The sequence below is a fragment of the Tachysurus fulvidraco genome, chromosome 8, assembly GCF_022655615.1.
Source record: "Tachysurus fulvidraco isolate hzauxx_2018 chromosome 8, HZAU_PFXX_2.0, whole genome shotgun sequence".
NCBI classification, from domain to species: Eukaryota; Metazoa; Chordata; class Actinopteri; order Siluriformes; family Bagridae; genus Tachysurus; species Tachysurus fulvidraco.
Window position 1 is genome coordinate 5,551,521 of NC_062525.1, and position 12,912 is coordinate 5,564,432.

Consider the following 12,912-nt stretch of genomic DNA (forward strand, 5'->3'; position numbering starts at 1 on the left):
GTAGAAATTTATGATAAGTAAAAGTATATAACATACTGTAGTAACGTGTGTGTGCTGTAAATACACATAGGCTTTTATGGTTTTGTTCTTTTTTTCCGTCCATTTCAACAAATTGCACATAACACTGTTCTTTAATACATTTCAAACTCTTAGATTAAAAAAATAATAAATACCTGACACAATAAGTCAACATAAAATATACACACAACACATTTTGATCAAGTAATGAATGTAAACAAAAGTGTGTGTGTTTTTTTTTTTTTTTTTTAAGTGGCTAAGATTAAAAACAGGTAAATAATTTATAGCCACTAGACAATTTTAGAGCACGCCCTTCATATAAGAATGAAGAAACACTTTGTATAAAACGTTCATGCTCTTAAACCAAGCTCATGCTTAGGAGAACTGTTCATTTGTTTGAATTTCAAACATGTAGATTTTCTTTAAAATTAAAATATTTAATAAATAAAATAAATTATATATATATATATATATATATATATATATATATATATATATATATAAATAAAATTAAAAAATTAAATATAATATAAAAAATATATATATAAAAAAATAAAATATTGTCCATAAAGAATAAGGCATGATTGCTGGACTTTATAAGTGTGAATGAATTGAGAGAAATGTTAAATTTGTTGTTAAATTTGTTGTTAAAACATATAACATGTAATTAATGCTGCATTTCTCTCTATAATCCTTTTTGCTTTAATCCCTGAGTCTCTCATTCACTTTGCATCAACTGGGACAGTTTTATTTGTGTTTTTAATACAGAATAATTTGTCTCAGGAACATATTGTTCCATTATTTCATGAAGAAATGATTCTGATGTCCAGATTATGTGATGTATTAAACTTTAACATATTTAGAGAAATCTTTTATTAAAGCGCTTCCGTGTTGTTTATGGAAAAAAAAACAACAATCTAAAAATAAATCACTTTCTGTAAACGAATATATGTTTAATGTAATATTTTATCCGCTTATATTTCTACAACACTTGAGTTTTCCTTATTGCTTATACAGCTACACCCCCACCCCCCAGCGTTGTAAACATGAACCCGGAAGTAAATCAGTTGTTTTGTTTTTTTAAAAGACAATACTCCGCGCATGCGCACATCGAAAAAGAAAGCAGACCTCTGCAGCTCTGAACAATTTTTTAGCTAAATAGTTTAATGGCAGTGATATTTGTAATTTAAATAAAGATGTCCAAAGCGCCTGTACCGCAGGCCAGTGCTTCAGCAGGCAACTTCGGACCTTCGTCATCATCATCTTCTTCTTCGCCGCCTTTGTCTTGTTCAGCCAACGCTGTGCACGCGCACACGGAGAAGCCACAACACTACACGTACGTTAACGAAAATGTCCACACACACACACACACACACACACACACACACACACACACACACACACACACACACACACACACACACACACAGACGCAATTATTAAAATACACTTTAAAATTGACCTGTTTTGTTTTAACGTGCAGCAATGTTCGTGGTTAAATACCGTAGGTCTTTACGGGAGGCCTATATACAGAGTTCCAAACCACTCTATACTGCCTACACTAGTGACCTTAATAGTGGGCGACTTCGCACTAATTTAGTGCCCTACCTAGTGCACTTTGTATCTTACAGTAGCCATTTGGGACGCAGCTAATAGTAAAGCTAGCAAGTTTTCTTTTTTAAAGTTAGCAACGTCGAGCGCTTTATTTATAGATTTATTTATGTCAGCCCTGTAATTTAATGTCCTGTAATCATTTTAATAGATTCGTTAGCAGTAAATAATATTATATTAAATAATTTTATCAGATTCGTTAGCAGTAAATATAAAAGTATATTGACTTTTAAAGACGCAACAAAACAGGTGCTGCAACACTTTAGCCAGCTGTGGAAGTAAAAGCTAATTGTATACAAAGGAAATTTTATTTTTAACGCGTTTAACGATTGTTCGTTTAATAATGGAGTAAGGATGTTGCTGCTGTTTTACAAACTTGTGAATATGCATGATATGCAAATTAGAAACGCCCACTCTGTCAACAGTGTTAAGAAAGCGTTTGTTGTAAATAAACAGGTTTAACTTTTGTTAGTGTGTTGCTAACAAATTAGCCGTATACCTAACGAACACACACACACACACACACCTCTGTGGAGTAAACCGTAGACCAAAAAACAACCATAAACATTTCCTTGTTGATATTTGCATATTTATGTTTTTGGCCACGCCCCCTTGTTTTTCCTCTCAGATATCTGAAGGAGTTCAGGACTGAGCAGTGTCCTCTGTTTGTGCAGCACAAGTGCACCCAGCATCGTCCCTTCACCTGTTTCCACTGGCACTTTCTGAACCAGAGACGGAGACGGCCCATTCGCAGGCGGGACGGCTCGTTTAACTACAGCCCCGATGTTTACTGCGCCAAGTACGACGAGGGCACAGGCACCTGCCCCGACGGAGACGAGTAAGAAGAGGACGACCCTGCCACCCTTCTCGCTGTCATTTATTTGTGCAAAATCTGAGCACAGGCTCCCAAAAAGCATGGCGGTGTTAAACCTAACTGACCATGTTGCGTTGCTCCTTGTGGTATGATACTTTTGGGAGATTCCCAAACGTGTTGTTATTGAAGGAATACATTTTCCAGCCTCGACACAGATCTTATGCTCAGTGAAGCTCTCATGTTAAAGCCACCTTGTTTCTTTGTCTCACCATGTGCATTTTGTTTACATTGTTCATATCCAGATGTCCATTCCTGCACCGGACAGCCGGAGACACAGAGCGACGCTACCACCTGCGCTACTATAAGACCGGCTCCTGTATTCATGAGACGGACGCGAAAGGGCACTGCAGTAAAAATGGCCCCCACTGTGCCTTTGCTCATGGCTCTCACGATTTGCGATGTCCCATCTACGATATTAGGTTCAAAAGAGCTTTCAGACAGAATAGATAGACTTTGTTTCCAACTATTAGGAATGGTACTGATGGAAATGTTTGTTCTGCAGGGAGGTCCAGGCTCTGGAGGCTCAGACTGGATCCAGTTTGATGGAGAGCGGAGTCGGGGATGGACAGTCCGGATTAGTGGCCAGCGCCGCTCTTATAGAGAAGACATTGTGCGAGGAGCCACGATGGCAGGGTGAGAACTATCATCTGATTTAATTATTCAGTTGTAAACAGTCAGTTGAGATATCATGACGAAAAGATCACATTCGAGATAACTGGTGCAGCTGGTTGCAGATATCATTTGTAGTGTCAAAAATATTGTATGTCTAAAGCCTGACCTCTCCAGATTTTGAGAGTACCTTAGGAGTGTTAAAAAAAAACCTCTGATCCCCTCGGTACGCATTGTGAACTTGTACAGCTGTTTATTTGTCTCTGTCTTATAGACACAAAGCTTTTTTCTTTCAACCTTTCTATCAACAGGTGGACTTTCCAAGAATTTCATGACTCGGTTCATAGGTTACTTGTTCTGTCAGGACCACTTGTCAAATGAGAGTTGATTAGATGATAGCATACAGTTAGTGTTGGCGGTATGGTTCTGTTCGGGGCAGGAATCCGCACGCCCGTCCGTGCGCATGCATGCACCGAGCGGGGACTGCAGCAACTAGAAAATAGAATAGACCCCCTATAACGGAACCATTGATCATGCATAGTTTTTTTTTTTTTTTTTTTAAGAGAGAGGGCGAGAGAGAGAAAATAAGTGGAGATTTAAGACGTAAACTGGTACAATGAACATGGGTTCCGGCATGGTGGAGTTGGGGTTGGAGGAGGGAGTTTAAGTCGCAGCAGCAGCGACGCGCTAGAAAGCGGCTCAATGAATGGGAATTTAAATGGTCGGGTAATATGGATGACGTAACCGGATTGATGCGCGTTGTGGACTGCTGATTAACAGCTGATGCACGCTTGACGACGTGGCCTGCCAGAACTAACGCCAAGCTTAATTTTTAGTTATTTGGGTTTCGAATTAAAGCAAATTCAAATGATCTCTGCAATCAACTATAATAATAATAATAATAATAATAATAATAATAATTATTATTATTATTATTATTATTATAATAATAATAACTTATAATCGCATAACTTTAATACGAGTGGATCGTAACTGTCTCTCCTTCCGCTGTCTGCAGATAACAGCTACGTGTTGTCACACTATAAGACCGAGCTCTGTAAAAAACCTCCTCGTCTCTGTCGCCAAGGTTACGCCTGCCCGTATTATCACAACAGCAAAGACCGCAGGCGCTGCCCTCACAAGCACAAATACAGGTACGTGGCAATACAGAATAAAAAAAAATGACATGATACCTGTCAATTAGTCACTAGTGACTAATTGACAGGTTTTAATTGACACAATTAGTTACCTGTCACTAGTGCTGTCAATTTATTTTTCATTTTATTTGTTACTGATGTATTTATTTCCCCACAGCAGTCATTTCTTGTCAGTTTCATACATTACACCATCTTTCTTCTCACCTCTTGAGTCAAGACACCAAACTACATGTGTTCACTATACAGGGTGAAACATAACAGCATCTGAGATTTAGCCACAGAAAAAGAGGGACCTCTGTACACAGCTGTTTGATATGAACCACGTGCAAATAATTTGGGTCCGCGTACGTTTCTGTTTCGTTCCTATTTCTGTTTGCTACCAAATGAAAAGCTAACTGCAGGAGCTTCAGGTGTAGCCGAGCTTGCATTTCAGTGAACACGCATGGCTCCTGTAAACATTTGTGCTGCTGAAATGTGCTTTTATTTTTAAGTATGTTTCATGTTTTATTAAAAAAAAAAGAATCAATCAGGGGAAGTGCGGGGACTGAGGTGGGAGTGCCCTTGAACCCCCCCAACTGCTCCAAGGGCACCACAGCACAAATGGCTGCCCACTGCTCCGGGTGTGTGTTCACGGTGTGTGTGTGTGTTCACTGCTGTGTGTGTGCACTTTGGATGGGTTAAATGCAGAGAACAAATTCTGAGTATGGGTCACTGTACTTAGCCGTATGTCACGTCACTTTCTTTTCTTCTTTAATTGTTTTTTTTTTTTTTTTTTTTTCTAATTTAATTGTTCGGTTTTTTTTTTAGACATTGTAGTTTCTTGACAAATTAGAAAGAGTTCAAATAGTTTGATCATGAACGTGATGTTTATACTTTGACATACTTTAACAACAGCAAGCACATCTTCAGAAATGTGTATGTGTGTGTGTGTATGTGTGCAGAGCCTTGCCGTGTCCCTCAGTGAAGCACAGTGATGAGTGGGGAGACCCGAGTAAGTGTGAAAGCGCCGAGAGCTGTCAGTACTGTCACACACGCACCGAGCAGCAGTTCCACCCTGAGGTACTGTACACCAGTCCTAGTGAAAACATTACATGACATCATTTACAGACATTATCGTAGAAGACGTTCACAGCATAGCGGTCACCTTATGTCTGTGTCGTTTGTCTGCTTTTCCTATGCTAGCTGTGTCGCTCATTTCAGAGATTAAGAAGGATCTCGATATATGTGTGAATAGACTGATATGGGCAGAAGTGCATCAAAACGTATTATCCTAGAGAACACATTACACCCCGGTGCTAATGTCCTTGTGATTGTTTTTAACCTGTCTAACAAGCTCTGGTTCTCTGTGCAGATCTACAAATCCAGCAAATGCAACGATATGCAGCAGAGTGGCAGCTGCCCCAGAGGGCCGTTCTGCGCTTTCGCCCACCTCGAGAGTAAGAACTCATCATTACACCAGTTACATCCTGAGCAGTGTATGTGTGTGTGTGTGTAAAGGTGTCGCAGCGACTAGAGAGGATTTGGTGTCAGTGAGGGCTGAGAACATTTGGCTACATAAGTGACAGATGTAGACGTGTCCAGAGACGTGATAAAACTGAGAAAAGTTTGAACTGTGCGAGACGATGCAGCGACTCCCAAAGACTGCCGTCTACAATGTGATGTAATGTAAACGAGACTGTGAACGTAGCTTGGCGTCACTAAGAGGTGGTCAGTCTATAGGGAACCATCGTCTGCAACCCTTCGTGTCTTTACCTCAGGTGTCGCACATCCAAAAAAAAAAATATGATCTCATAAATAAATGAGACCTTATGTATACTGATGATAAAAATTTGTGTGTGTGTGTGTCTGTGGTGTGTGTGTGTGTGTCTGTGTCTGTGGTGTGTGTGTGTGTCTGTCTGTCTGTGGTCTGTGTGTGTGTCTTCCTGTCTGTACGTCTGTGTGTGTGTGTCTGTGGTGTGTGTGTGTCTGTGGTGTGTGTGTCTGTCTGTGGTGTGTGTGTGTGTGTGTCTGTGGTGGGTGTGTGTCTGTCTGTCTGTGGTCTGTCTGTGTGTATCTGTGGTCTGTGTGTGTGTGTGTCTTCCTGTCTGTACGTCTGTGTGTGTGTCTGTGTATGTGTGCATGCACGCTTTAACCTCCAGAAGCAAGTGTGAGCGAGGATCAGACTTTCCCAGAGTTTAGCTCTTCTCCCTCCTCAGCCCTCACTTCAGCAATCACAGACAACCCAGAGCAAAGCCTTCTGGGAAGGATTCTGTTTGAGGAGACCTCCATTTTGGATCCCCTCACTTCCATCTGGGCTGGAGAGGGGGGTTATGGGAAAGCGCCCGGCTTTGAACGGGAGGATCAGGTACGATTATCTGTTCCTAATTTTCTAAAACATATATATATATAAAGTAATTGCTTGTCAAGTCCTATGAATTTTTTGGCTGCAAATTTACATACACGTATAGACTCTGTCCACTTTATTAGGAACATCTGAGCATTCATATCGTATTGCAATTTTTCTATCATTAGGCAGCAGCACAGTGCATAAAATCATAGAAACAGGTCATGATCCAATCTTAGACTTGTATTTAAACATTTTTATTTTTCCTTAATAAGCAAGGAAAAACTCCCCGAGATGTCATGAGGAAGAAACCTTCAGAGGAACCCGACTCAAAAAGGAAACACTTCCTCATTTGGGTGACACCAAAGAGTCTGGTTATTAATCCTTTAACCACCGGAGAGTGTGAATTATAGTGTCATAAACTATCTTGATTATAAATAATGTCCTTTCTACAGTCGTTTAACCGGGAGCTCCTGAGCAACTCGTGAATTATAAGTTCGTTATGAATTCAACACTTCATTCCTTCATCCTTCACTCCATCAGAATGTTATTTTTTGCTTGAAAGCTTATGTTTAAAGAGTGAAGTGAAAGTGACGTGACATACGGCTAAGTACGGCTAAGTACGGTGACCCTTACTCAGAATTCGTTCTCTGCGTTTTACCCATCCAAAGTGCACACACACAGCAGTGAACACACACACACACACCGTGAACACACACCCAGCGCAGAGAGGCATTAGCATAGCTGCGGTTCAAAATATTAGCAAGATGATAATGTGCATTCGATCAGATGTACTGGAGCATCAGGGCATGGGATGTATTATGTCAGGTACTTTATCCCTTCTGTTAGCTCTGGCCCTGTTTCCACAGAGCCGTCACTCACTCAGGGTGTTTTGCTTTTCACACCATTCTGGGTACTCTAGATATGGGGTCAGAATTGTTTTGTTCTTCTGAATAAATATACCATGATCCACAAATATAAAGAGTTTCACAAATATTTTTTAAATCGACAAATGCACAATAAGCAAACCGTAAATATATGTTACAAATTTCACAAAAACAAATGAAATTCACAAATAAATAAAATGTGATTTGCAAATAAAAAAAATATTTATAAATATATATTTAATTGTATTTATTTGTGAATTGCTTCCTGCTCATTTGTGAATCGTGTTCTGTGCAATTGTGAATCACGGCACACATTTGTGAATCGCGTTCTGTGCATTTGGATTTGAAACATTTCTAACGTCAAGACGTGCACAAGAATCCACAAATAGGTGGACTCCGCCCACCGTCTACTCCAGCCAATCGGACAACGGTCTCGTGGCGCTGACCAATCGTGGCACGGTCTACCTCCAACCAATCACGTTCCACGATTGGTCAGCGCCACAAGACCGTTGGTACCTGCTAAATGCCATAAATCGATATGTTTTATGCCATAAATGCTATAAATCTAAATGCTTCTTTTCAGCATAGGTCTAAATCATTACACCACCTATGCATTAAGGATGTAATAACTACATATTATAGTGAACTAATCCCTGCTAATTGGCATTATTGAGGGATTTTATTTTCTACTTCTGAATTCTCTTAAACCATGTTGAGTCAAACTTCCCTTTTTGAATACTGAGCAGGAAGAGTTAGTAAAAAATGTTATTGTTGACAAGATTATTGATATTAGAGGTAATTTTTAAGGTTCTTCCTCTTGTGTAGATTTTTCCTCTTATTCCCAATGATACATGTTGACATGGTCTACCTCCAACCAATCACGTGCCACGGTTGGTCAGCGCCACGAGACCGTTGTCCGATTGGCTGGAGTAGACGGTGGGCGGAGTCCACCTATTTGTGGATTCTTGTGCACGTCTTGACGTTAGAAATGTTTCAAATCCACAAATGCACAGAACGCGATTCACAAATGAGCAGGAAGCAATTCACAAATAAATACAATTGAATATATTTATAAATATTTTTTTTTATTTGCAAATCACATTTTATTTATTTGTGAATTTCATTTCTTTTTGTAATATTTGTAACATATATTTACGGTTTGCTTATTGTGCATTTGTTGATTTAAAAAATATTTGTGAAACTCTTTATATTTATTTGTGGATCATAGTATATTTATTCAGAATAAGGAAACAATTCTGACCCGATATCTAGAGATTGTTGTATGTGAAAATCTCAGGAGTTTCTAAAATACTCCACGCAGACAGTGGAACACGTTAGAGTTAAACTTTTAACTGAGTCACTTGACCCGTACCTATAAGACTTTATGCATTGTGCCACATGCTTGGTCGTTTGGGTAACTGCATAAATAAGCAAGTGTTCCTATTAAAGTGGACGGCGAGTCGATGAGCCATTCTATCCTTAGCATGGAATTTTTCGAATTCCTGTATAAGAAAAAAAAATTAAAGAATCAAAATCTTTGTATTATTTGTATTTCTACTTTGTTGTTTCATTTTTTTTTCTTAGGCAAAACAGAAGACGTATGCAATGGAACATCGCAATAGAGAAATTGGTTTACATAGCAAGCCGGTACTATTATGGTTGTTTTTTTTTTGTTTGTTTGTTTATTTTTTACTATTTTTTCACAATTTAAAAATTAGTTTCTTTATAAATTATTTCTACATTTATTTTGTTCATAATTAATAATATTACTATGGGCCTTTTTACATCTGGTGACTTCATGTGTTTTCTCTGATCCGATAGTTATCTGATTTGTTAAAACTGTTCCATTTACATTAGGCCACATAAATGCGTCCTGGTGAATCGGATATCGATCCCATCTTTCTACTCCCGCCCAAAATGCTAATATATTTTACCTCATTTTCGGGGTAATTGAAATGGAACACGCTTTGGTGTATGCGGCTTTCAGAACGCAATCAAAAAGAAGACGGAAAAACTCGTTACAACATTTACTGTTTGCTGCATTTTCGCTGGCGGCAGCAGCGCGTTTTAAGACCCGACAAGACACCTGGGTGAAAGATCACCTGCGAGTGAACAACCACATTCATTTACACCTGTCCAGTTTCATCTGAAATGCGTCCCAGACCACCTCCTGAAGGGGTTTGTACCATCGGATTTATATCCGTCTTGAAACTGATTCGGAGGGCATTTAGACCTGGTCTTTTTACCATCAGATAGCCATTAGATCACAGAAAACACATGAAGTGACTAGGTGTAAAAAGCCCCTATGGAAACCAGTAGTAGGAGCACTTACTGACAAGTTCACAGAACAGCGACTGGTCAACTTGCAGAGATGAAATTACTGTATATATGAACGTAGCATTACTTTGCTGTATGTTTTCTAAAGTAAACAGTGGTATGTTTTTTGAATCTGCTGTTGTAGGAGCTGTCTGTGTACTTACCAGTGGGCAGCCCCCTCAGCCTCTCATCCAGTGTGCCCTCTAGCCTGGCAGCGACTCCCCCAAGCCCCGCCCCTTCTTCTAGCATGAATGCCAACGCGTTGCCGTTCTACCCCACCAGCGACACCGTGGAATCTGTAGTAGGTCAGTGCACGTCAGAGAGCGTGGTGAAAATAGTCGGTACTTCTGGTATTTAACCAACATGTGTGTTAGAAAGGCTCTTATTATGAATAATGTTTGTCTTCTAGCTCACTACCATTTCTCCTATTCATCACATCCTTCTTCAGTCCATTTGTGCTGTGTTCTCAGAATCTGCTTTTTTTTTCCCCCTCTTTCTTAAAGCTAACGTTTTGAATCAGATGTTCGGGCTGTAGAATACGTAGACATCATCCTCCTTTCCTGTTATTTATTAGAAGCTGATTCCTAAAGCCGCTAAACTGCTCTGCTTAAATTTCCCCTATATTCACATTTAACATCGTGCTAATTAAAGGCAGCGTCTCCGTTGTTTGAAAGCCAATGTCGACATCTGAAATCACCAAAACAAACACGCCCCTAACCCAAATGGGTCCCACCCCTGTATTGATAGCTCCGCCCACACATACATAGGTAACCCAGGCAACTAACGGAAAGAAATGTGTCTTTATCATAGCTGAAGGGAAGAACAATACGATTGCAGATAAACAAACAAGCAAAAATGACACACAAGCATAATGATGTAAAGGACAAAGGCATATATTAGTTCTGTGTAACAAAGCAAAACCAACGTTACTCACCTATCGAGGAGGAAAAAAGCGCCTCGGCGTCTTAAGTAAAGTCGGCCACATATTCACAGCTTGGAGTTTCCCGAGTCAATAATTCCTGAGCTAAACGCTGTTACTACACAAAACACGGTTGTAGCTGCCTCTCTACATTACTACGATAGAAAAGAGGTGTTATTTGTGTAGTAACAGCGTTTAGCTCAGGAGTTATTGACTCGGGAAACTCCAACCTGTGAATATGTGGCCAACTTCCTGCTCCTTCAGTTCTCTCCAGCGCTGGAAAGCTGATCCTATATTAACACGTCCTACTTCTTGCTTATCGTAAGCCTTTCTTCTCTTTCTTTCTTTGTTTTTATTCTCCATGTCAATGTTAAAACCGCTTTCTGCTAATGTAACACATGCACACTGAACACTCTCTCCGCTGCATATTGACAAGCCTCTTTCTACTCATTGGCTACAAGTTTGTTTTGATTTTTGTTTTGATTTTTGTTTATTATCGGCCCGACTCGGTTTTCTGAAGCATTTTTCAAAAATCAGAGATACCCTGCCTTTAAATAATAAGCTTACAGATAAACCACTCGTTGGCTGTAGGAAAATAATCAATTGACAGGATAGCGTGATGTGACCCCTGTCGGATTCTATCCATCGTTTTTATAGCAGCAATATTTCAATGACTGACTCTAGTAGTACACTTTTATACTGTAGCTACGTTTAATGTTGTGGAACATCTGTGAGAAAACTGGACAATCAAAAGCTTCACTCCACACAAACCCTGTTAAAAGCACAAGCTCCTCCATCAATAAGAAAGTGCTGACAGTGGAGACTCATTCCCTAAATGCTAAATAAATGTCTCTTCAGAAAACCTCACAATATCAACCTGTATTTAAAGGTGGGGTGCACGATGTTTGAAAGCCAATGTTGACATTTGAAATCACCAAAACAAACACGCCCCTAACCCAAATGGGGGTCAGCCCTGTTTTGATAGCACTGCCCCACACATACATACGCAACCCATGCAACTATTATGGCGGAACCTGCTGGGGCAGTTGACCGAAGGTATATTTTTATCAATAAATGAACTCGATGAATAATACAAATGTGTTTTTGTAGTACTGTGTGTTGTGCCGTGAAAGGTTTATCTCCGTTTTACACGGAAGGCGACGTTCAACACCTAGAACCCGAGGCAGAGGTAACGGCAGGTATCCGCCATGTCAGTGTCTCATTAGCTTTTGGCTAACATCACACATGTGCACTGAACACTGTCTCGCCGCATATTGACAAGACACACCCCTTTCTGCTCATTGGCTACACGTTTGTTTTGTTAGTCGGCCCGACTCAGTTTTCTGAAGCATTTTTCAAACATCGTGCTCCCCACCTTTAATTATTTTTAACATTGACATTTTTTAAAATGTCTGTACATATTTTGTCTTTATTATTAGGGTTAGATTTTGTCATTCATCATTAATAAATGTGTCGCGTAAATAAAGCGTCACTACCGAAATGCATTAATATGCATAAAGCTGACGACGAACTCAGGGCAGGTTTGAGGATTCAGCAGTGATGGCTTTAAGGAGGTGTTTTTTTTGTGTCTCTCCTTTGATCAGAGTCTGCACTAGATGATCTGGACCTGAACGCGTTTGGAGTGTCGGCATTGGAGAAAAGTCTGGATGGCAGCTCCGCGTCCAGCATGGGACTCATGTTAGGTTAGCATTCACGCTTCTTCGATAAAATGCTAACACGGATAATACTGAAGGTTCCTCATATACGTGTTAACCTATTGAGTTACATTAAAACTCACATTGAGTTCTGTCGGTCTGAACAGGAGGAAGTCAGCTTCAGAGTTCGGCTCCTGTCAACATCCCTGGATCGTTCAGCAGCCCCTCCCCTTTCCGATCCGCCTCTCCCTCTCCTCCAATCAGAGCTCACGCTTCTCCATTTCTGTCTGCCCAGTTACCACCACCCACGCAGTCCGAGAGCAGCTTTTTGGGACCTTCTCATAGTTCTTTAGGTTTGTATACTTTGGATGAATGTAGTGCGTTAGTGTCGGTTATATTTCCGTTACACCTCAATGCTGTTGAATTCTTGCCTCTGATTGGTCAGGAGGTATTGATTAATTTTCTATAACAGCAGCTCAGATTAGTAACAGTAACAGCACAAATTTCAGCTTACAATAAAGCCATAAAAATGAAATGAAGTTG

General features: G+C 39.9%; 1 protein-coding gene across 2 annotated transcripts in view; it reads left to right on the forward strand.

Moving 5' to 3' along the window:
• The first annotated feature begins 1,093 nt into the window (after nucleotides 1-1,093).
• unk (unk zinc finger) overlaps nucleotides 1,094-12,912 on the forward strand; it is a 19,015-nt gene continuing 7,196 nt past the window's right edge. The window contains exons 1-12 of one of the 2 annotated variants that reach the window (XM_027160429.2): nucleotides 1,095-1,354; nucleotides 2,258-2,467; nucleotides 2,746-2,922; nucleotides 3,006-3,136; nucleotides 4,131-4,266; nucleotides 5,211-5,328; nucleotides 5,621-5,705; nucleotides 6,408-6,613; nucleotides 9,064-9,126; nucleotides 9,941-10,100; nucleotides 12,319-12,417; nucleotides 12,537-12,722. In XM_027160429.2, the coding sequence (XP_027016230.2) occupies nucleotides 1,215-1,354; nucleotides 2,258-2,467; nucleotides 2,746-2,922; nucleotides 3,006-3,136; nucleotides 4,131-4,266; nucleotides 5,211-5,328; nucleotides 5,621-5,705; nucleotides 6,408-6,613; nucleotides 9,064-9,126; nucleotides 9,941-10,100; nucleotides 12,319-12,417; nucleotides 12,537-12,722 (1,711 nt within the window). In that variant the 5' untranslated portion in view covers nucleotides 1,095-1,214. Of the gene's footprint in view, nucleotides 1,355-2,257; nucleotides 2,468-2,745; nucleotides 2,923-3,005; nucleotides 3,137-4,130; nucleotides 4,267-5,210; nucleotides 5,329-5,620; nucleotides 5,706-6,407; nucleotides 6,614-9,063; nucleotides 9,127-9,940; nucleotides 10,101-12,318; nucleotides 12,418-12,536; nucleotides 12,723-12,912 lie in introns of both variants that reach the window. The other variant, XM_027160430.2, reaches the window with a different exon arrangement.